Raw genomic sequence first — 21976 nt, 5'->3', positions numbered from 1 at the left:
CCTGGTTTAATCCTCCTCTTCCAGCACAATGCTGAACTGGGTGAGTGCACACTGCAGAGCTATTGCTCTCAATCGTGGGTATGTGGTGGGAATAGGAGTCTTTCATCCCTCTTATGTTCGTATAATCAGTATAATGAGACGAAAAGGATATGAATTTCAGAATCCTCATAAGTTCCCCAGATGTGTCCTGGTTCAGTTATCAAAGCACTTTGGCTTTATTTATTCTGTTCCAATTCCTTATCCAAGTACCTGCTGTTAGCTGTTAATTGCTCAGGGAAGCAGCCCTTCAAGACTGGTGCTCTGAAACAATGCTGCACACGTTGTTATTAGGAAGACTGGAAAGAAATAAACAGCTTTTTTGATTCGTGACTAGAGCGATGAGAAATCTGGATGTGAAAAGAAACATCACCAAATTGATTTTATGCTCCTCTGGGTGGATTTCAGGTATGCAGTTATCTTCACTATAAACTAGACAATTATTTTATTATTTTTTTAACAGTAAAGAAGTTTTTGAAACAGCTTAGTAACTTACCTGTATCTTGAGAGTTTAATACTTCCAAGGCATGCATCATGGCACTGGCAAAAACATTGGCATCCTCCTTGCTTCCGAAGTTCAAGCCGTACACCTGACGGGCATCACGCCATTGGTGGAAGGTCTGTGTGGCCTGGTTGTATTTCAGGCCCTTGGGAATGGCGCAGTTTATTACCACCTGCAAAGACACCAGATTTTCCAAAGTGAGGCCTAAGCAGAATGGGGGACAGGTCACTCATGGAGAGCCAGGTGTTGTGTAAGTCTCCCATATAGCAGTTGTATCCATGTCAGGCATTTCAAGCTATAGGCGCTTGTAAAACAAAGTAAAATACAGTTTGCTACAATAGTCATTTTCAGATGCAAGTAATCCAACCAGGTTGGGACAATTAACAAATTATGCAAAGACGCATGCAGGTACAGATGTATTTGATCATTACATTTTGTGGTTTTCCTCTTTGTTACACAGAGATGCTAAAGCATGGACAACTTTGCCACTTCATTTTGCTGAACGTAATGCATTCAGATCAGTCGTGAACCAGTCAGATGCCGTGTTAGGATTACTTTACTCTAGGCTGTTATTTGCTAATCCAATTCCTAATACTGAATTGCTTAATTGCAACAAAGTAGTAAAAACACGTTACCATACAAGAATGAACAACCTTGACATTTAATTCAACTCAGAGACATTTGGTACATTCCCCTCTCTCCATTGGTGATGTTAAAATTCCTCTGAAGTACTCCTAGCAAATAAGACCAAATCCTACTTCAGAAAGCTGCCTACATTTGCTAGCTAAGGTATACATCATATTATTAATACAGTCTGGATTATATTCCTTTTCTTCTAACTCATCCCACCCCAGCCCCTGTCCACACAGGGAACATTCCTCATTGTAATGCAGACAAGAATCCCATTAGTGGGTTTATAAAATCAAATTGTAGAGTTTCTGGAGGTGTGCAATATCTTAATGTGGCCACAAACCAGTATTTTGTGGTGCTTTTCTCAATGCTCCTTCAGGTTTTCCAATTAATTCTGATGAGGCTTGCTTCTTTCCATAAAATTCAATAACAGTTACCCAGTGTCGACAGTAAATCACGAGGGAAAGGAAATTGCTGCATCACTTTTTCATTAATATTACTCCTTGTTGGTAAAACTTCATAATTAAATGAAGAGTTACGGAGACTTGCATTTCTGTGAATTTATGCCCCCCATATTATCCATTCCCCCAAAGTGGTAAGAAATTGACAGTACATGGGTTAAAGAGAAGAGAAAAAAAAAAAAAAAAAACTTCACGAGCAGGTTTAAAATCTCTATCCTACAATTCCCATCTACTCTGAGCTGTATTTCCTGGGAAAGTGACATAAGATGTAATAAAATTGGGATAAAACAGCAGTGAAAGGAGTGCAAAAAAAAAAAAAATGTAACAATGCTTGAGACACGAACAACACAAACATACATCTCGACTTGCAATGAGGTTATTGTAACTGAACCGAATTTACTTCTCAGAGCGAGCCAGGGACATGATCTCTGCCTGCAGTCATCACAAAGGGTTCATGTAAGTTACATTGTTAAACTTGTCACTGAAGAAAACCAAGTAACTTCCAAATCATTATAGTCTTAATGTTCAGTAGAGCCCCATTTTAACGTACAATAAGCAAAGGTCAGGACAAATATTTGCAAAGTTCCATGGAGCAATTCAAGTCTAACACTGACATGTCGAACAATTACTTTCATCCTGGTGTTATAGAATCTGCATTTTAACAAGTTCTGGAATTCACTCCATATGGTGATAACTGGAAAAAGTCACAGGTTATTTTGTCTGTACATTCTAGAGTGTGAAAGCCAAATTGGAAACACAGGTAAATTTGAAAACCGAATACGATGCTTAAATATACATTTTAATACAACTAATAATGTACTGAACATAACAATAAAAAACATCCCATGATTCACACCCAGTATTGTAGAGATTTCTCCAAAGTTCAAACCTAAACAACATGCAATTGCTCCCTCCAGCTTCTCTTAACCACTGTGGCTACTGCTCCAACAGAACTGCATCTTCCAGATCAGAGCTGACTGGTAAGCTCATTGTGTTTTACATGAAAACATTGAAAACATCTTGTAAATGTAGTTTGTAAAAGTCCAACAAAATGTTTGAACTTCAAAATGATTTGGTGTTGAGTCTTTCCTTCATCTGAGGTTTGACAGCCTATTGCTGATTACTTGATTGCACTTTCCATGCAACTCCCACAGTTCCTTAACAACGGCTACATTCTGAAGGCACTGGGACGCTGCTGGACCTACAGGACTGCAGGAGGGACTGGGAAGGATGGGAAAAGAAACACCCAATTAAAGCAATGATAAAAGAAAAGCAAACAAATGTGATTTCCTGGGGCCCCAGAATGACAACGATAAATACCAAGACATTGCTCTCAAACACCCCCAGCTTGGCTATACACAAAACTAACTGCAGAAACAAATGCAGAAGAGCACAGCAGGATTCAGAATCCTATTGTTTAAAAATAAAAGATTTTCTCTAACCTGAGACTGATATGGAAGGAAAGAGAGAGAGAGAGAGAGATGGAGCCATTTCTCAGCTTGTGGAGGAATGTAATATCCTCAAACCAAGACTCCAGAGTTAAGTCAAATAACCCCCCCCCCACCATTCTGAGCTGTGTGTATATACATAGGACAGGAACATGTCCCAGGAAGGAGCAGCTCCAGTTTCTGATGGGTAAATTATCTTCAGCCTTTGCAACACACATCTGAGCAAGCAATAATGATAGACTAAGCGATACAATAATGGTTTACAATAAAAATTAAAAAAAAAAATCAGTGGTTTGGAAAATGCTGATGCAGTGCATGCCTCATGTGCAGCCTGTCCCTTGATGGAATTCACTGGAAGGGGGGGAGTGCAATCCTCATAAACACCTCTGCTGGCTATACAAACCCGTCTTTGTTAGACGGAGGACTACAGACATTCCCTGACCTCATGGATCTACCACTTGTCCCCATTAATCAAAAGCTATTGAAGTCCTCAACTGATGAAACCAAAAGTTCCTGCAGTGCTATTAAGACACTGGTGAGGATTACTATTATTAGCAGCTTTAAATGTCATAAGAATATTAATTGAATATACAGATGTAGATCTAGATATATACATTTGAGATCTTGGGAAGTACCATTCTACTACTGTAGTCTGTAGTGGAAGTACAGTTTTCTTTAACTGCTTATTGTGGTTTCTAATCCTCTGTCTATTCCTTGTGTTGGACATGTCAGGGAACCATGATGCACTATACTGTTTTTTAAAAAAATGTCATGAAGTATTTCCATGAAGTATTTCCATCGGAACTAGTCGGACATTTATTCGCAAACGGCTATAGCCTAAAGCACTGTCAGCTTTGTATTTTTTTAAATTTAGGTTCTCATCTAGTATTCCAATTCTTTTCAAAGCGACAGATTTCACAAAAATGACACCCCTGTGGTTCTTTTCTAGACAACCACAAGATTTACCCAATTTCAGAAGACAGAATTCACTCAATAGTTGTTGTCTGAAAGGAACAAATCAGGCATATTACGCTTTCACCTTGCGATTACTGGAATCAGTTGCATCCCTCCTCTTGTAGCTTCATTTATCCCCGATTGGTGTCAATAACTATTTCAGTATCAGGCTCTAAAAAAAGCAATTAGTTCAGAGGAGACTTTCACCTGATCTGCAATTTCCGTTGGAGTTATTTTCATCTGATCTGCCATCTCCTGAATTATTAATAGCATGACGTCAAGAGGAGCCGTATTCAAAACTTCATACCAGCGACGACAGAACTGCATTGTTCTTTCCTGTGCTGGGCTCTCTTTCTGCATCTGTGACCTGTCCAAGTTTATTTTTCCTGTATTCAGACCAAATGAATCCAAGACAATTGATTTAGTGGTTCTTCTGAATTATGCATGGTTTGAAGGTGAACACTGAAAGCCAACTGCTAATACAATAACTAAATTCTGTCTGCTTGTTTGTTTCAGAAATTAAATGAACAGTCAGTCCACAGTTTGGCACATAGGTACTGAGATGACAGATGTTGTGTAGTACAGTGCCTTTCATATCCCTACAGCATTTAGAACTTTTTATTTCTTAATTATGTGGATGAAGTTCTTCACCTGCCTTTGGTTAGCCAATTACTGATTTCCAAAAACTGTTTTCTCCTATTGCACTTTACCAAAGGCTGCTGTAACAATACTCACTGTAAAGTGAGTTTTCAGATCATGTTTGGCACAGAAAGCGTCTGTGTAACTGGTGTACAGGTGACTGCTGGGAAGTCTCTCCTCAGAGCAGTTTGAAGTGTGTCTAATCCAGAACCATTCCACAACATTGGAGAATTACATTACAAAAGTAGACTCTTGGACAGTGCCTCTGAACAGACGCGTCCTCCATCCGGAGGCTGATGCAGCTCTGCCTCCTACCTTGGGGCACTGCACCATGCAGCCCTGAGGATACAGTGTGGGTAAAGTCACCAAAAGTGTTTTTCAGGGCCTTGCTCCTTGTACTCACCTTGAAAGATAAATACTTGAGAATCTAAGTGTAATACAACCTGATACTGCAATTGAGCGCTACTGACAGCAGGCTCAGCACCATGTCAGACAGAGCAGGAGTAATAGCTCACCAGATGAGGCAATGCACATCTCAGCACAGCTCAGTTCTCAGATACACTTCTTTGAATCGCACAAACATGTCAAACAGCCTTCAATGGCAGGCTGCTACAGACTACTATGCTTGTGCCAGGGCAGGACATCTATTTAATGCATTGGTACCATTTATCCTGCAATAAGACTGAATACATACAACCCATTCAAAATTCAGCTATATTCAAATACATACATTTTATTCAGCTCATTGTGTGAAGTTTACTTCCTGTATTACTAGACTGTGACAAAGTAATCGTTTCAGTCTGCCATTTTTAAAAATAAACTGAAGGGAATATGGTATAGCTTTAATCACACAGCCAGCCTACAGAAGTGCAGTACCAACTAAAATGCTAAACTTTAAAGTCTCTTTATTACTGGAGGATTTGCATGAGAAATATAAATGTGGATCCAGATCCATGACGTAATAGATGTCTGCTAGTTCACAGTGTTCACAAGTGAAGGGATTCATTTATATATTTATAATACTGTACAAAAAGTATTTTTAGAATACAGAAGAACTAAAGAATCTTTTGACAAATGTTGAAGCTTAAATATAGGTATTTATATTTTTAAATAAGTCTAAGGGTAGATTTTTAAACTAATTTTATGGGAATCGTATAGATCATTGGGCCTGTAACTTCAATGCAATCAAGGACATTAAGCAAATGGAATAAAAAAAGTTAAGGGAGATTCAGAGATTGGCGGGAATTTAATCTCAAATCCAAAAGAAAAGCTCAGATGTATTTCAGCAGTTCTGTTTAAATTGGGAATACGTTCACAGACTATGGTGAGATGTGCTTCAAAGTTACCAGAAACTTTAGTCAGGTGTGGCGGCTAAAAATGGGTTTTGTGAACAAGTTTGTAGTGGTGAAAACTGTAGATTATCTGATGCCACATTTCCATAAATACTATTAAAGTGCATCCTAAGACACATGCACTTTCCCTATATTAAAGTGGAACCAAAATAAAAATTCACAATAAGGATTACAAACACACTTTTGTTAGGTTCTCCCTGTTGGTTCACAAACTTGTACCGAATGTGAGACGCTCTCTTAGCCAGGGCAGCAACACTTTGACATAACCACTACTGACATGTACCTTGCTGGATATTTAGAGAGAAAATCCTGTCAACATCTGGCCAATGAAGTTGATACAATGGCAGCTATCCTAACATTAATTTCCAATGATGGTACTGGTCTGTTTTCCTATGAGTCATTAAGACAGAATGGTCAGTACTCAAACTAAAGACTTCAGCTGGGGCTTCCCACTTTCCACAAGAGCTGCTAGGATCTAATTAAACCGAGCTGTCACACCAGGGACGTGTCCTCTACAGTACAAAGGCTACAGCACACTGTACACAGATCAGGTCCCAGGCTCCAGTGATTTTCCAAACGTTCTGCAGGACAAAGTGAGATAGATGTGCATATTATGTATGCTAAAGTCATTCCCATACTTCTACAAAAAAATGTATCTGACCCTTTTATTGCTTTTGAAAATATATGTGGTGATCATGCTTATTTTAAGTTGGTTTCATACCTAAATTCAGACCTGACATTTCTCTTCAATAAAAGGAGTCTGAATTGCTTGACTAACTTGGAAAGTCAGATAACAGATTGTCTGTTAACTTTGCTGCTGCTTCTGTGAGGAAAACTGTGTTCACAGTAATGCAAAATGAATCACTGTGCAAGAGTTCTTAATACTGTTGCTCTGAATGAACCTATAATACAGAAATGCAACTGACCTCTATAGAAATGTGATACTTAACCGCTCCCCACTTGATAACAAAAAGAGTATTCAGATGTGGTGAGACTGAAGTAGCAACAAGAGTAGGTAGCATAAATGAGCGGAACAGGGGAAAAAAAGTAATTAAAGCAGATAAGTTAGCGATCTGCGTCCAAATGTGCTCTTCAAAATAGGTACTCAAAAAAATGGAAATGCAAATATACTCAAGAACATCAGCGACAGTGCAGGGAAGTATCCTGATGTCATCCTGAAAGTAGTCAAAAGCACAGAAAACCTAGGATTCCTTTAGGCAAGGTGGCCCTCCAAGTAAGGAACCTGACCTTCATCCACCAGCCCATCCAATCCCAGCCCAGTGTAGCACAGCCCACACAACCCCAGCCCAAACCAGCCCAGCGCACTCACCTGATGGTCCTGGATTTTGCGGCCCACCACTCGGAATGCATTGCTCCCTGTGTGATGGTAGATGTGGACTCTGCTGAACCCAGTCGAACCGCCTGCTGGCACCCATTTCTTATTGGCATCGTCATACACCATGACAGCGGCCCGGGCTTGACAAATACTCTGCTCACTGCACAGAAACACAGCGGGACCAGGGGGTTAGATCAAAGGGAAAATCGTGCATCGTGATCAATTGACTAGCAGCTTCTCTTGAGGTTTCTATGGAATACAGGGTAGTCAAGAGTAGTGAAACTAACCTATCCAGTTGCATGTGTAGACTCCATGTGGCGATGGAATCTATAACATTGTTATAGATTAAATGACCAACAGTATGAAAATAATGGGACAAGCAAAAGCATATTTTAAGGAAAGAAAAACATCAATAATAAACGGTAACAATGGGAAAACTCTTGACATAAGAACATAAGAGGTTACAAACAAGAGGAGGTTAATCACAGGTCAGAAGGACATAATAAGCAAAGGGACTTTATAATAAAAATGAAAACCAAAATGAATTCCTCGGCCCTTTGAAGCTCAAAGAGTGAGAGAAGGTTGTGAATCATGGAGTGGCAAAGAGCCATAGGGTGAGGCCTATATTCTCCACTGCGCCTGGCCTCTAGATTCAATTAAAAAGTTGCCAATGGATTGAGGGCATTTCCCCCAGTGGATAAAAAAAAAAAAAAAAAAAAAACACACACAGGCCACTGCAATCTGGGCATACTGAATTATTTAAGGGATGGATTGTATATTGTGCTCTGCAGGAATTCAAATGAGTCAGTAAGGCTTGCAGAGCACAAGACTGCAGCTTTTAGACAATCAATGTTTTTACAACATGAGCAGTCAGCAGAATGCAGACAATAGGTAACGCCACAGGTAGATTTGGTCCCTGCAGGGTGCACATTTGTGCTAAGACCTGAAGAAATATTCTCTATTCCAGGTTAGGACAATGTCCTTCCAGGGCCTAAACCACTTAATGTTGAGGTCTCAAGTTCTGTAACTATTTCAAATCAGAAAATTGCCTGAACCTGAATGGGTGACATTCAGAAAATAGTTTCTCACCTTAAGCTATTGACGTTCTAATTTATTTTGAAGTCGCAGATAATTATGTAACAAAATATAGTTGATAATTAAACAGTTACAAAAAACTAAAATTAAATTATGTCCATTTGATACCCACTACAGTTTCAAAGAAAAACCATGTCAAATTGAAAGAGGTGATGGTATGAAAGAAGCTGCTAAAATAACATCTGCTCCACAATTCCCCCTCTTCACAAAGCTGTTCTTCAGGGAAGGGCAGTGTCTTTCAAATAAACATTGAGTACTTATAAATGAGTTTGGTGTCCCTGAATAGAACAAAGTTTCCTCTTACAATCTTAGCAAACTATTTCAATGGCCTGCAATTTCAAAACTACAGGGTGGAAACCTCACTACATTTTATCACAAAAGGCTACTTGCAATAATGACTGAAAGGCAGTTGACTCAGGTACTGATTGCTGGTTATATCATAAAAATAAACTTGTATGTGGTGCCTCACATTCTGTATGTCTATTGTGTGGTGATAGGCTCATCATTTAAAATTAAAGTTTAACCAAGATATAAAGAAAAATATATCAGGCATAAAATAGCATGTTAACTGCAAAGTAGATTCCTATAGATGGCAATTATTTTCAGAAATGGTAGATATTAATCTCATCATGACAACTTTCCAAACATAAAATAAGTGAATCCTAAGGTCAACACCATATAGAACAGGCAAGCCGATCATTTATGCGGGTTGGCATCTCATGGCTAATGTACACAGAACTGCAAAAGCTCTTGGTAAAATCCCAGCAGTACAGGCACCACAGACTGTTTTTAAGATTATGCACTGAATTGTAAATCTAGGAACTAGAGAGGAATTGAGTTTTCATTGCATGCATTTTAAAACAAGAAAATAATCAATTATCATTTGGCTACAAACTAAATATTTTGTTCACAATAGAATTAGGCATTAAATTTAGTTTGGAGCATTTTGGGGCCAACACATTAAATGGTGTGATTTGCTAGGTACACTAATATAGAACAAATGCCTGTGTATTCAGGATTATGCCTTGCATTATGCATAATACTGGTGCAGACCTAAAATATATACAATAGCAGTTCATATAGACTATATAAAGAATTTAGAAAATATGGCTAAAATGGCTACCAGGATTGTGATGGTAGTCTACATAGTTGTCAAATAAATAAAAAAATACCTCTTAAAAATTCCTCTTCCATTGAAGACAGAAAATTTAAAATTAAACTAAACTACTCAGGTCTTCTCCTGTGGGGGAGGGGGCAAAACAAAATCCAATTGTACAAAAATGAATTCAAATAAATGGTTCACATAATAAAGTGCTGATCTAGGATTACATTTTAATCACATGTACACTGCACCACCCAAAAAAAAAAAAAAAAAAAGGATTTAAAATCGTTTTTTTATTATTTTTTCATCATGGAACTATTTCTTCTACCCGTCCACCTAAGGCAACACTGCCATTTCATGCACATTAAACCTTACAAAGCACGAACCTATCCTTAGCATTGAAGCCTGGATTAATATGCAACACACACTAAGTTTAAATGTTTGTGCAACCTGCTTCAAATGTAATCTGGTTTAATCTATTATACAGTCTTAAGAGTTTTGCGGCTATATGGGATATTCTGCAGGCCTGTTCAGGTTTTCAGCAGGGATTTGCAAACTAAAAAAAAAAAAGACTTGTATTTGCAATAAACTCCGCAAAAATGAATGGTACTTTGTAGGTTGATGCATAAATCGACAACACTGATTTCTGTAATGAAGCATCATCTGATTTGGCTGCATGTTCCTATCCTAAAGTCCCTGAACCTGCAGAATGCACTACAATTGCTAGCCGTAGAGAATGTTCCTTTGGAATGTTCTTGAAAAGCATTTAAGAGTTTCAGGGCAGATGCTGCCGAGGAGACGCTATGAGCTGTGCACCTCAAGATGTTTTTAATAAAAGTGCAGGAATCGTTGTGTGTGGAACTGGTGATGAAGCAGTAAGTGCTGACTCAGCTTCATTTGCATAGCAGGCGCTTGTTGGTATCGACAAAACAACACGCACACACCCCGCCCCCTGTATTACTCCCCAATTCAGGTTGGGTTTTAGCAGCATGTCCTCTGACACACTAAACAATCCTGCTGGAGTTTATTCTATGCAGCATTGAAATACATGGCTGCAAACTGCAATACGATGTCATACAACAAGTCCTGAGAAGCATGGAAATCACTTAAGGTGATTTAATAGTAAAACATTACATCTGACCTTTCGTTTCATGTGTTTATTGATCTTAATTAGTAAAATGAGGGGCACTGCACAATAACACTTCATTAATCACCAGCACTGATAAGAAAGATTAACATTCCTATTACAGCATTATACTGTTAATTACAGCATGATTCAGTGTTGAATGTAGGCTGTCCTGAACACCTCGGCTGTATGAAATTGTATGCAATATCACCATCTTCAAAATATTATTATTATAGTAAATATGTTGTCACTTGTAAAAGTGTTTTTACAAGCATGCCCCCTTCCCTTTAGCTCTTAACTATGACTTCACACCTTGTCTGCACTTATTAGCTATTCCAATTTAGGATGTAGGACTTATATTGTGTTTACTATACATTTCCCTATACACTTGTGTAATTTAGAGCTTGTAATTGCATTATGCTTTGAACTGTACTGTATTATTGCACTTTTATAATGCTCTTATATTTTGTAAGTCACCCTGGATAAGGGCATCTTCTAAGAAAAAAATAAAATAAATCAATGGTTACAGTTCTCCCTACAGCCTTGGATAACAGACCAAATTAAGGTCCTTCACTCAATGCAACTATATTTTTATTTTAAATAGAATAAATACATTCTGCTTCATTCTTGTTGCAATAGTGCACAGTGTGCCACTTTTTTTTCTGTTTTTATCAGTGGTAAATAATCTATTCCGTCATAGCACAAAAATGATTGGCAACCCAATCATGAAAAGTCATTATACATTTAAAAAAAATAAAAATAAAAAATCCAGTAAACTGAATCATTGAAATGATTGGACTGCTTAAGGAGTCTAACTGCAATTAAGGCAATAAGGGGTTAAATCAATTTAAGCCACACAGTGCTATTAGGGAGTTGCAGATAGGGGGTGGGGGGAAGGAGAAAAAATATGTATAATTTATTTATGCATTGCTACTGTTATTTAGGTCATTTTGCCGAATGAGGGAATGGCATTGCTAAGCCCAATGATTTTTAATCTTTAGCTCTGAAACGATCCAGTAAGGAATTACATGCATTGTGCCAGAGCCGCAGGAGGAAACGGCACCACTGAAGGGCAATATTAAAGATTGTTTCCACTAACGGCTTATTTAACCATTTCCCCAGCCACTTAATAAATCTTAAGTACTCGGCTGAGAGGAATCCAAACTTGATGCAAATTATCTAGAGGGTGTAATCCTTCGCATGTCTCCGCACTTTCCATCTGTGTGTATGGAAAAAGCAGCCCTGGCTGTGTGGAGAAATATTAAGGACTGTTTACCCGCTGAGCTACGTGACCGTTCCACGAAATCACAGTCTAAACATGTTGCCACATGTGCCCTCACTTTACCAGGACAGTGATAGAAAGTTTGGGGAAAGGGTAGGTACACACTTGTCAATTGTTTTTCTAAAATCAGATCAGGTTTGATCAGATTAGTACAGAACACATCAGCTAAGGGATACAAACAGACCCTGTTGTGAAACAGGTCCGGGGCCCTCACTGGTCCTTGAGGCAGATGTAATTCCCACAAGAATCGAGTTAAAATCAAATTAAAATTGTTGCCTTGCTTTGCTTGCATCCAAAAATGAGTCCTGGATTTTCCTTCCTGTTCTCATGAGTCAGAGAGGATTATAGTGCTGTCCCTCTGACTTTAAAAGCTCAGGTACACCTGCTCACTGGGGAAAACGCCCATGAACAGGTGCTGGGACCACAAACGTGCTAAATTTATAACACCCTTGGTTAACATGTTGGCTGCATGAGGTTAGGTGCCGTGTGAAGCTTTCCAAAAAGGGGGAACCTCTTCCAGAAACTCAGTTCACCTCAGCTAAACCCTGGACTATTTCTGAAATGTGAAAATCAGTAGGGCACTCCAGAATCAAAACTTTTTATTTGCACTTCCTGTCTTGCAGACATTACCCTCGAGAGGTGCGGCTATTATAAAGGGTAAAATCCTGCACCGATTACACTATGGGCCTAAAAGCCTGGAGATTGCTTAATTAAGCACTGAAACCACAAGTGTAAGGTAATGAATGTCATGACATACAGCTCTGGAAAAAATTGAGACACCATTGAAATTTGTTTCTTAAATCAGCATCTCTACATGTATCGCAGCCATTCCATTCCATTCATATTTTTAATTGGAGTTTGGGAGAAATGTAGCCAGTAGTTTATAGAATAAAACAAAAATGTTCATTTTACCCAAACACATACCTATAAATCGAAAAACCAGAGAAATCGATAATTTTGCAGTGGTCTCAATTTTTTCCAGAGCTGTATATACATTTATTTTTTTATTTTTCACATCATGTTCTGAAAATCTGAAGTAAGTTACATTTTATTAAGAAATGGTCAAGAGTATCCAGCTACACCCCCGATGTCTTGCTGACCTGCCTGAGTCCAGGTGCACAATTTGCCAGGTGCTAACAATTACTACCCAACCATGGTTTAGTCACTGGGCTGAAGTGTAGACAATAGTTATAAATCTTAATTGAAGCACTGTGGGGGACAGATCATGAGATCTGATTTACACTCGACAATTAAGTATCCACTTTCCCAATACCGACAGAACTGACCTTTGTATGAAGCACTATATATAAAATATAAGCAGTTTCATATATAAAGAAAACTATGTAGGCCTACAATTATTTCTCTTCCTCAAGATTAACTGACTATGTGCTATGGAAACAGAAGAGATGGCAGTTTCATTTTTTTTTTTTCATTAATTTATTTTCATGCAAAAATAAATAAATAAATAAAAGTTTCCAGCTGCAGCATCACTTACATCAGAGTGCAAACTGCAAGATTAATGACTCTAGGGATTCCCCTGCAAAATGAGGCTTTATTATGCAGTAGAGTCACTGAAATATCTAGAATGAAATTTTAAAATTCAGTTGCGTTTTCCTCACTGATTCAAGCTGCAATTTAGAAATTCCACTTCAAATACATGCATCTATAAACACAACATTTAACACACTCCTAAAGCACATGTGGGTCAATATTAAATTACTTTACTGTTCAATTCAGTCCTTTATTTGGTATACCTACCCTGTGCAAACCATTCAGGTTTTTTTTTTTTCTACAAACTAATGCAGCAGAAGTGATAAACAAATTAGGAGATGCATTTTAGTTCCATTTTAAATTAGTAATTTATGTATATCTCACAGACTGTTAAGCACCATACTCATGACATGACTACAACACAACTACATTGTTAAAATGAAGTACTGTCAGCACTTAAATAAGATGAGGAAATGTCATTAAAAAGTATACATCTATGAGCCAAGATGTAGGATAAAAAAGGATCCCAGTGAATTGACACAAAGGAGACGGAAGTGGACCTCCCACCAGTGAAAAGCCTGCAGCCAGAGATCAGGGTGTGCCACCGAGTCCGCAGAATGCTGTCATGGGCCCAGGCTGTGCCACACACCAGCTGTGTCTGTGAGTTTCCAAGGGGGGCACAGAACTTGCCGGTGGCTGGTCAGAGGCAGTGTTTTGGACGCACACTATCAGTCAGCCTCCTGTAGGGCAGTACATTCTCGCCAGGAGCAGAGACTGGCCTGACTGGCTGTCCAACTCCCAGGTTGTTATGAGTAGCTAATCTGCCTGGCAGTGCACATGTAGCATCACTGCCGTCATATTAGAAACAGTGAGGGAAAGGAAACAACTCCCAGGAGCAATATATTAAAGGCTACAAATCTGCCACCAAGTAGGCTAAGTGTAGTCAAACAGGTCAAAAACGAAATGGGTTGTTACAATCACACAAAAATGTTCATACACCCTATATTGTACCGTTAATTCAACAAACTATGTGCACACACACATCTTCTATTTGAAATCCCACTCAGGCTTTAAGAAACTAAGTTGGTAGAACATCAAACAACTTGACTTAGACTGTATGGAAGGAAGACTTCCACACTGTCTAAATGAGCTCTGATAGACACACAACCAGGCAGCCTGTCAGCTCACATTTAGCACAAAGAGTCAAGCTGCCAGCCTTCCTTACCCACTCAGGTCAATGCTCCCCACTTCCTGCACAGCAAGAGGATTATCCTCTGGGACCCTCTGGTCTCATTGTAGGCAAGTCCAGGTCTAGTAGTTGAGGAGAGTCATTCCTCTCCAGGTTTCTCAATAATAAAAATGCCAATTTAGTGGCTTGAAGGCATTCACATTAGTGATGGCACAAATTACATTTTCTGTTGTGTATTCTACAGCACTGCCAACAGGAGATTCCCATCTTTGATATCACTAAAATAACTCAGCTGCTGCCTTTGAATAATGCTTACCATATAAAGAAGTCTTTACAGCCATATCACTCTTTCCTGTAGTTCATTTATAAACCCAAGACTAGACGAACCAAACCAAATAAAGGTATAGTAACCTTACCTTTGCTTTATTTGAATTTAGCAAGGGCTTTACATTTGTCTGCAAAAGTTTGTATGACAGTGAAACCTAGTGAGTCCTAAAAATGGGTGGTCAGTCCACTCCCACCAACAGCAAATGTATTACAAAGGAGTCCAAAAAACTGGAGAGAACACCTTGCTGCTGCACTCAGTTTTCAGACCTTCTGAAAACTAAAGTGAACATGTTGTGCTGTTCTAAGCTATATTTAAAAGACAAAAATACCTGCATATTTTAGGGTGCTGTGTAAAGCTATTCACAATTCAGATGATTTCCTGTTTGTTTGGCACATTACTGGTTATGAAATAGTTTCAAACTTGGCAGGGGTTGACTGTAAATTGATTTTAACAAACTGAATACAGCATTTACATTATGTATTTAAGGAATCCTGTGGCCAGCTATTCTTGCTGCATTGTTTCCACTAGCCAGGAGAAGCCTAATCCTAAAATTGTTAGTTTGCATGCAAATGCTGAGACAGCTAATGAAAAGGAATCTTGGCCGCATATCAATACAACTTCCCTTGCCATAGCTTTTGTTGACCAAAATGAGGGGTTCAACTGAACATGTCCACAGGCCAGAAATGGTTTAGATTCACAAAAGTGAATTTATGTACATAGACTCAAACTGAAAATAATAGGTTTAAAACTTGTAAACTGGCGAGTAACACCATAAATAAACAGTAATTAGGATGGAAATATGTTTATTTTAAATTTGTATAACAAAGCTGCAACTCAAATTCTAACTTGAATTGGAAAACCTAGGACTGACATTATGTCTTTTTTTGTGTTAGTTTTTAAACTGTGTGTAATATTTTATTACAGGTACCTGTCTTTTTAAAAACTGGTGAGGGACAACATATGAAAATTAGGCACTTGACTAACTCTGGCACATTTACATTTTATTAAATGTTGATTAATGTGCATTGTCCCTGTGGGGGAAAAAAAAAATTCTAAGCATCCTTTAAAATGATCAGATGTAATTGCAATGTGATACCGTCAACATCCATTCATAGTAATACACCATTGTAGCTACAGGTAAAATCAGTACAAAAACCCTAATCTTAAAAATGAGTTTACTGCAGACTCTAACCCTAGCCCAGACAAAAAATATACCCTAATTTTAACACTATTTAAATGAACCATTAAGTGAAATTAAAAAGTGTCATATAAACAAACCTAAATGTTGGTGGTCAAATGTTTGCTTGGTCAAATTTAAAGATTCTTCCCCCGCCCCCCCCCCCCCCCCATTATTTCTTGTTAAACCCTTACATTTTTGGATAATACAGGTATGGCAACCAATGAGCATAGCTCTTAAATCATAAATCATTATGAGCAGACATTTTTTCTCTATAGCTCAATAGGGTTGGGTTGCTAGCCTAGTAGCTAAACAGTCCCAGAATTAAATTCAACTTTTTAAGGGACCACAGGTCAACTTTAACTACATTGCCAGCTACTTTCATCAAGACCTCCAGAACTCTGTGTAAAGGTTATTTTCCTTTCAAAGTTCATCATAAAAATATTTACTTAGCATTAAGAACCTTACATTTTCTCTTCTAGTGGCACTGCATATGAATTTTGGTTCAGTATTACTAGACATGTACTTGTCAAATAAGTGAAGGTGATTTTTTATTAGATCAACTGTGATTACTGAGGTCATTTTCACCTAGGTTTAAAAATAAAATAAAAACAAAACCAAGTACAAAAAAAAATGGTCATTAAATGTAGCAGAACAAGAAACCTGTCCTATGCCAGGTATTTGTGTATGTCTGCTTTCAGATAGGCCCCTGTATGATGCCTACCATAAGAACAGCAATATTTCAGCCCAGAGCACAGAGCTCCCAGAGGCTGCTCGTGATTGGCTGCCTGGTCACTGATACCCTAATACAAACCACACCCACAGGAAAAACACTGCTCCATGCCAACCCCCTGTATCTCTGAGGATTTCAATCATAACACTTGTGTGCAGTGCCCCCACTAAACACTCAACTTTACCACAGTTTCTTATTCCATGTAAATATGCTACTCCTCAGCATAAGATTCAACCCACGGTAATAAACAAGTGGTGGTGAGTGTTTATATTGGGGGATTGCCTTAACCAAATAACCTTTATTGCCTTTCAGAGCTCGTTTTCATGTACTTGCAGTTGAAGAAATCTGTCTAGAGACAGTAAGACTGGTAGAGTAGGGGGTTTGATCAGAGCTGAAAATTGGGATTAACTACACTGTGCTTGAAAACCTACTGCCCATTAAGAAACCAGGCTGAGCTGAACAACTTAAATCACTAATGCACTGGTACATTTTCTTAAGCTTTTAGGAATGCACATTTGTATGCAATCAATGATCTACAGAAAATGCTCTTTTAATGTGTGGGCTATCAGCTGGTTAAGGCAGCTTTAAAGAGCTAAACCTATTAAAGGCAGAGAGTCTTATAAGGGATCCAAAGGGAAAGTCTTGGTTTGAGCAGGACTGCATGCATCATCTCTTGCAAAAGCCTTATTTTTTGGGGTTTGAAAGCTAACAGTGGTAGCCAGAACTGTTAATCTGAAGAACACTTCAATAATGCTATTGATGCAATTCAATTAGGGCTCAATACGCAACAGTAAAAAAAATAATACAAATGAGTGTTACAGTAGAAAAAACTAAAAGCAGGAATTATTGCAGTTTTAGGCTCCAAGCAAAGTCGCTCGTGCTAAAAATACATGTTGCCCAAGCTGTCCATTTCATGACTGTGTACCGTTAGCCCATTGACACCGACAGGGATGTTCAGACAGGCTTTGGTGTGCTGTCTGCGACACTGCTCTCGAAGCCTGCCTGGATCCTGCCTGATCTTTCCAGAGGAAAATGTACCGCACCAGCCTTTCCCTGCACTGAAAACATGGGAAGATTATAAACTGGGGAGAGGAGGAAAAAAAAAAAAGCAGTATACTGAACCGTACATATAAATATTTTCCCCTTGGCACACGAAATGGTTTAACCACCTGCACAGTTCTCCACATAAGAGATGCCATAATAGAATTTTCAATTAAATCGCAAAATGTTCATATGAAATTATTAATACCTTCACAATCTAATGGCTTGTTTAAGAATACCCCCATCCCCTCCCCTCCTTAAACACACAATCTTTCATTGGTGTTTCCTTGCTTTCTTCAGATCTTTTTATAGGCCATGAAATTACTGCGATCACCGTAGCAACACTGTGTGCGTGGGTGTGTTTTATGTATATCCCTACCGTGAAGGGAGAGAGGGAGAGTGGATCAGAGCCCCCAGTCCGCTCAGCATGCAGCACAGCCTTGAACTGCTGGTCGTCTTCTCACAGCAGCACCCTCCCAAACCACCCTGTTTGTTGCACTAGATTTATAGTAAAGGTAATTGTTTTTTGAAATGCAAAAACATAACATTTAAATCAAAATTATGTTGAAACATGACTTCCTTAAATAACCGATGTGGAAAGGTCCTTAATAACCATTTTGCTTTGCTTGCATGTTTAATAATAATAAACAAAACAACTCTACAACATTAAATGTCTATTTGAAGAAAAAAACAAAAAAAATGAAAGGATGGTGGTCTGTGTAGGTAAAGAGCAGGTATCGCTCTTTGCATTCATCAATGCTGGTGAAGGCAATTACAAAACATGAAGGACTCCTAACAGAAGGTCAGAACACTACATTTTCATTCTCATAAGATCAATGCACAGGTCATTAAAACTGTCACCACTGAGCCACAGCCAATTCATTGTTGTTTCTTGCAGGACTAGAACACAAAATTTCAGATCATTTTCCTACATGAATAAAAGGCACTACCACTTTGCCCAGTGCTTCTCAGAGGGCAAGCTCTGCTCTGATTGATAACCTGGCAAAATACTCCCTAAGTAACTGGAAGCTGTGACAGTTCAAAGCACCAAGGTTAAAGAGAGGCTAGTTATGCTCAGATCAAAGTGATGCAGCATTTAAAGTAGGTGGCCCCTCCTCTCCTCTGTAGTGCAATACCGGATTTTCTTTAAATCTGGAAACATGCCCAGTAAACAAACTCAGTTCTACTGAATCCTCTAGATTGTCTCTGGACACCAAGACATTCCGAAAGAGGGCGAGTAACATTATCCAAAACCTATATATGCATACTAAGAGTATGAGACACACCACCCTGAAAGGCATGGTGCATTTAAACATCACCTTGGTCTCCAGCTGAGCTCTGGATGGCTGGAGAACCAGCCTTCCCAAACAAAGCATAACAGACTTGGAGATCCATCACAGCTACACTGAGGAGCAGCAACATGATCGCCATCCTAGATCAAGTGCAACTCAAAATAACAGACTACAGGACAGCACATATGACACCAGTGAGCAATCTGCAAAATGCTTACCAATCTCCACCTATATATCGGAATCATTGAATTTGCATATGAATATAGATATAATACAGATCTAGATATACCTCTTTATTTATTTATATATATATATATATATATATATATATATATATATATATATATATATATATATATATATATATACACACACAGTTTATTTAAAGAGCTTTTGATTTTATTTACAGAGGGAGCATTTACAATGCAGCATTTCCCTGCACCAATCTGGATCCTATCATCATTATAATAAGAAACAATAATACAGGCAAATACATGAAAGGCAAAAAAGAGCAGAGTGTGCCCACAGCTGCCAACGCTTTACTTCCGCACTGACTGCATCCCCAGCATGGATGCAGGGCTCTAGCAGGAGAGAGAGAGAGAGAGAGAGAGACGAGAGACAAGAGAGGAGAGAGGAGAGAGAGATCAAAATAGGCTACACATTGAAATCCATGAGTCACACTTAATACAAGAGAGAGAGTTTGTGGAACCATGATGCATTCATTCATGCTGTACTCTGTAGCCAAATGTGCATAATGGTTATAGTAAAAGACAAAAAAAAAGGTGGGGGGAAGGGGGGCACAATGCATGGCAGCATAGGTAAGGTAAGTGTAAAGAACCAGTCTCTACCATCTTACACCTTAAGATTTTCTAAGACAGGATTCAAGTTCAGAATGCTTCATCATACCTAACGGTGTTGACCAATTGATTTCACAGAAGGTGTTGGCTGGCAGAGTAAACCAAACAGAATCCTAAGCATCACAGAAATGCAAGATGCTAGTTAGATATTTTGTTGTTTCTTGTTGCAGAAACAAGTTGTCATTTTTTATTTTTTTATTTTAAAATAACAACCTTAAAGGGTTCTTACATCAAATTTGTTTAGATGAAGTGTTAAAACCTTGGCATCTTTTAGATCCCTTTAGGGGGTAGAAAATAAAAGGAAAAATTCTGCTGATGTTAGTAAATCTCTCCAACTGAGTTTTGCCTCCTTGAATTCAAGCCTTATATAAAAGGTCCTGTGCTTGGAAATCTGCAAGCAAGACTTTCCCCAGGGCTTCAACATTAAACCACAATCCTGTGACTTTCCTGACAGTTCCTCGTTAATCAAAGTGAGACTTTTCTTTGTAATCCAGATGGAAGCAAGCTTAATGCAAGTTTAAAACACCATGAAGGTCTAATTGTACACTCGAAGGTGGAGGCAAAAACGGAATGATCCGATATAATTGACAATTAGGTGCTATGATCTTAATACAAGCTGAGGAGACCAACACAAGCATGAACTGATGTGTTCTGCCCAGTACACTGATAGATTCCATTAATGAAAGGTACCGGCAGGTTCATCGTCCGTTCCAAAACACTGCCTGCTCATCTCCCCAAAGACTTAAAGGAAGTAACACGAGAAGTTTACCTTTCAAGAGCCTCACTGCAGCCTTGCTAGGAGGAACAAGAACAAACTTAAACAAACTGCATGAAAAAATTTAATCCACAACAAACAAGAGCCTCCCAGAGAAGAACCAGCTGAATGAACAACAGGGCACAAGTAAGGCTAACACCTCTTTGGTGGGTATGCAGCAGCCATTTCATCTCACACACTACATAACAGCTTAAAAAAACCTTAAAAGTGAGTGATCAGACATGATCCTGAAGTGTGGAAAGAGAAAACTTTCCAAGGAGCAAAGTTTCTAACCGGAGCTAGATTCCACTCCACTACAGTATAGTGCCAGCAGAGTGGCCTAATGAGCACATCAAGGTCTGCTTGGGGAATACACATTTAATAAATATTGGGCTTTAGTCACAGCACCAGAAGTGAAACTGCAGATGGGTGTTTATATATTCCAGGGTACGTTCTTTGGAGTGTTTTAATTGTAAACAATTGCCTGCAGGTATATTGGAATATGGGAATATTTTGATCAGTTCTGCATGCTATGAAGTGTTTAAAGAAAAATACATTTTCTCAAACTAATTGGAAAACTGAGCAGTTCAGGTCAATATGATTTATAACGATTAAATGCATGTATGCCTAAAACAACATATCAGCTCAAAAGGAAAAACTGAAGGCCGCCTTATTTAAAAATGTGATGGAGAAATATAAGCAGCATTTATTTAATGTACGGGTGGAAGAGAGATAAAGACAGTAGCTGTTTGGCAAAATATCTAAATAGTACACAATTTCCTTTTCAAACAGAACTCATGCAGAGATAAAACACAGACTGAGGTATTCAGTCATTGCAACACCAAGAGAAATGTGGTAACAGGGTCAGTATTGACATTTCTGTTCTTGATGAATGGATCGGCAAAACGTGCTCAAAGACCGGCTCCATGGTTCAGCACAAAACAATACATACTAGCAATATTGTTAAACTATTCCGTTTCTCTTATATAATCCATTTATATCAGGTTTAATGTAATCAGTTTGTCTTTTTACTGAATCATGCAGCATACAGTACAATGGGCCAAACATGTAGTAATCATACATAAGATGCAACAGTTGCTTCAGATTTGATTACAGCTTCTGTGAAGTAAATGCTTACACATAGCTAGTTT

At 38.5% G+C, this 21976-nt stretch overlaps 1 protein-coding gene across 6 annotated transcripts in view; it reads right to left on the bottom strand.

Annotated features, from left to right (window-relative positions):
• Positions 1-21976, bottom strand: part of enah (ENAH actin regulator) — a 109788-nt gene that overhangs the window by 46725 nt on the left and 41087 nt on the right. For 5 of the 6 annotated variants that reach the window (XM_066705224.1, XM_066705207.1, XM_066705233.1 and 2 more), the window contains exons 2-3: positions 7353-7518; positions 533-710 (exon numbers count right to left, since the gene is read on the bottom strand). In XM_066705224.1, coding sequence (XP_066561321.1) covers positions 533-710; positions 7353-7518 — 344 coding nt within the window. Of the gene's footprint in view, positions 1-532; positions 711-7352; positions 7519-17806; positions 17940-18301; positions 18421-21976 lie in introns of all 6 variants that reach the window. The other variant, XM_066705244.1, reaches the window with a different exon arrangement.

Source organism: Amia ocellicauda, chromosome 1 (assembly GCF_036373705.1).
Source record: "Amia ocellicauda isolate fAmiCal2 chromosome 1, fAmiCal2.hap1, whole genome shotgun sequence".
Taxonomy (NCBI): Eukaryota; Metazoa; Chordata; class Actinopteri; order Amiiformes; family Amiidae; genus Amia; species Amia ocellicauda.
Note: the sequence above shows the minus strand (reverse complement) of the source record. Positions and strands in the feature narration are given on the sequence as shown.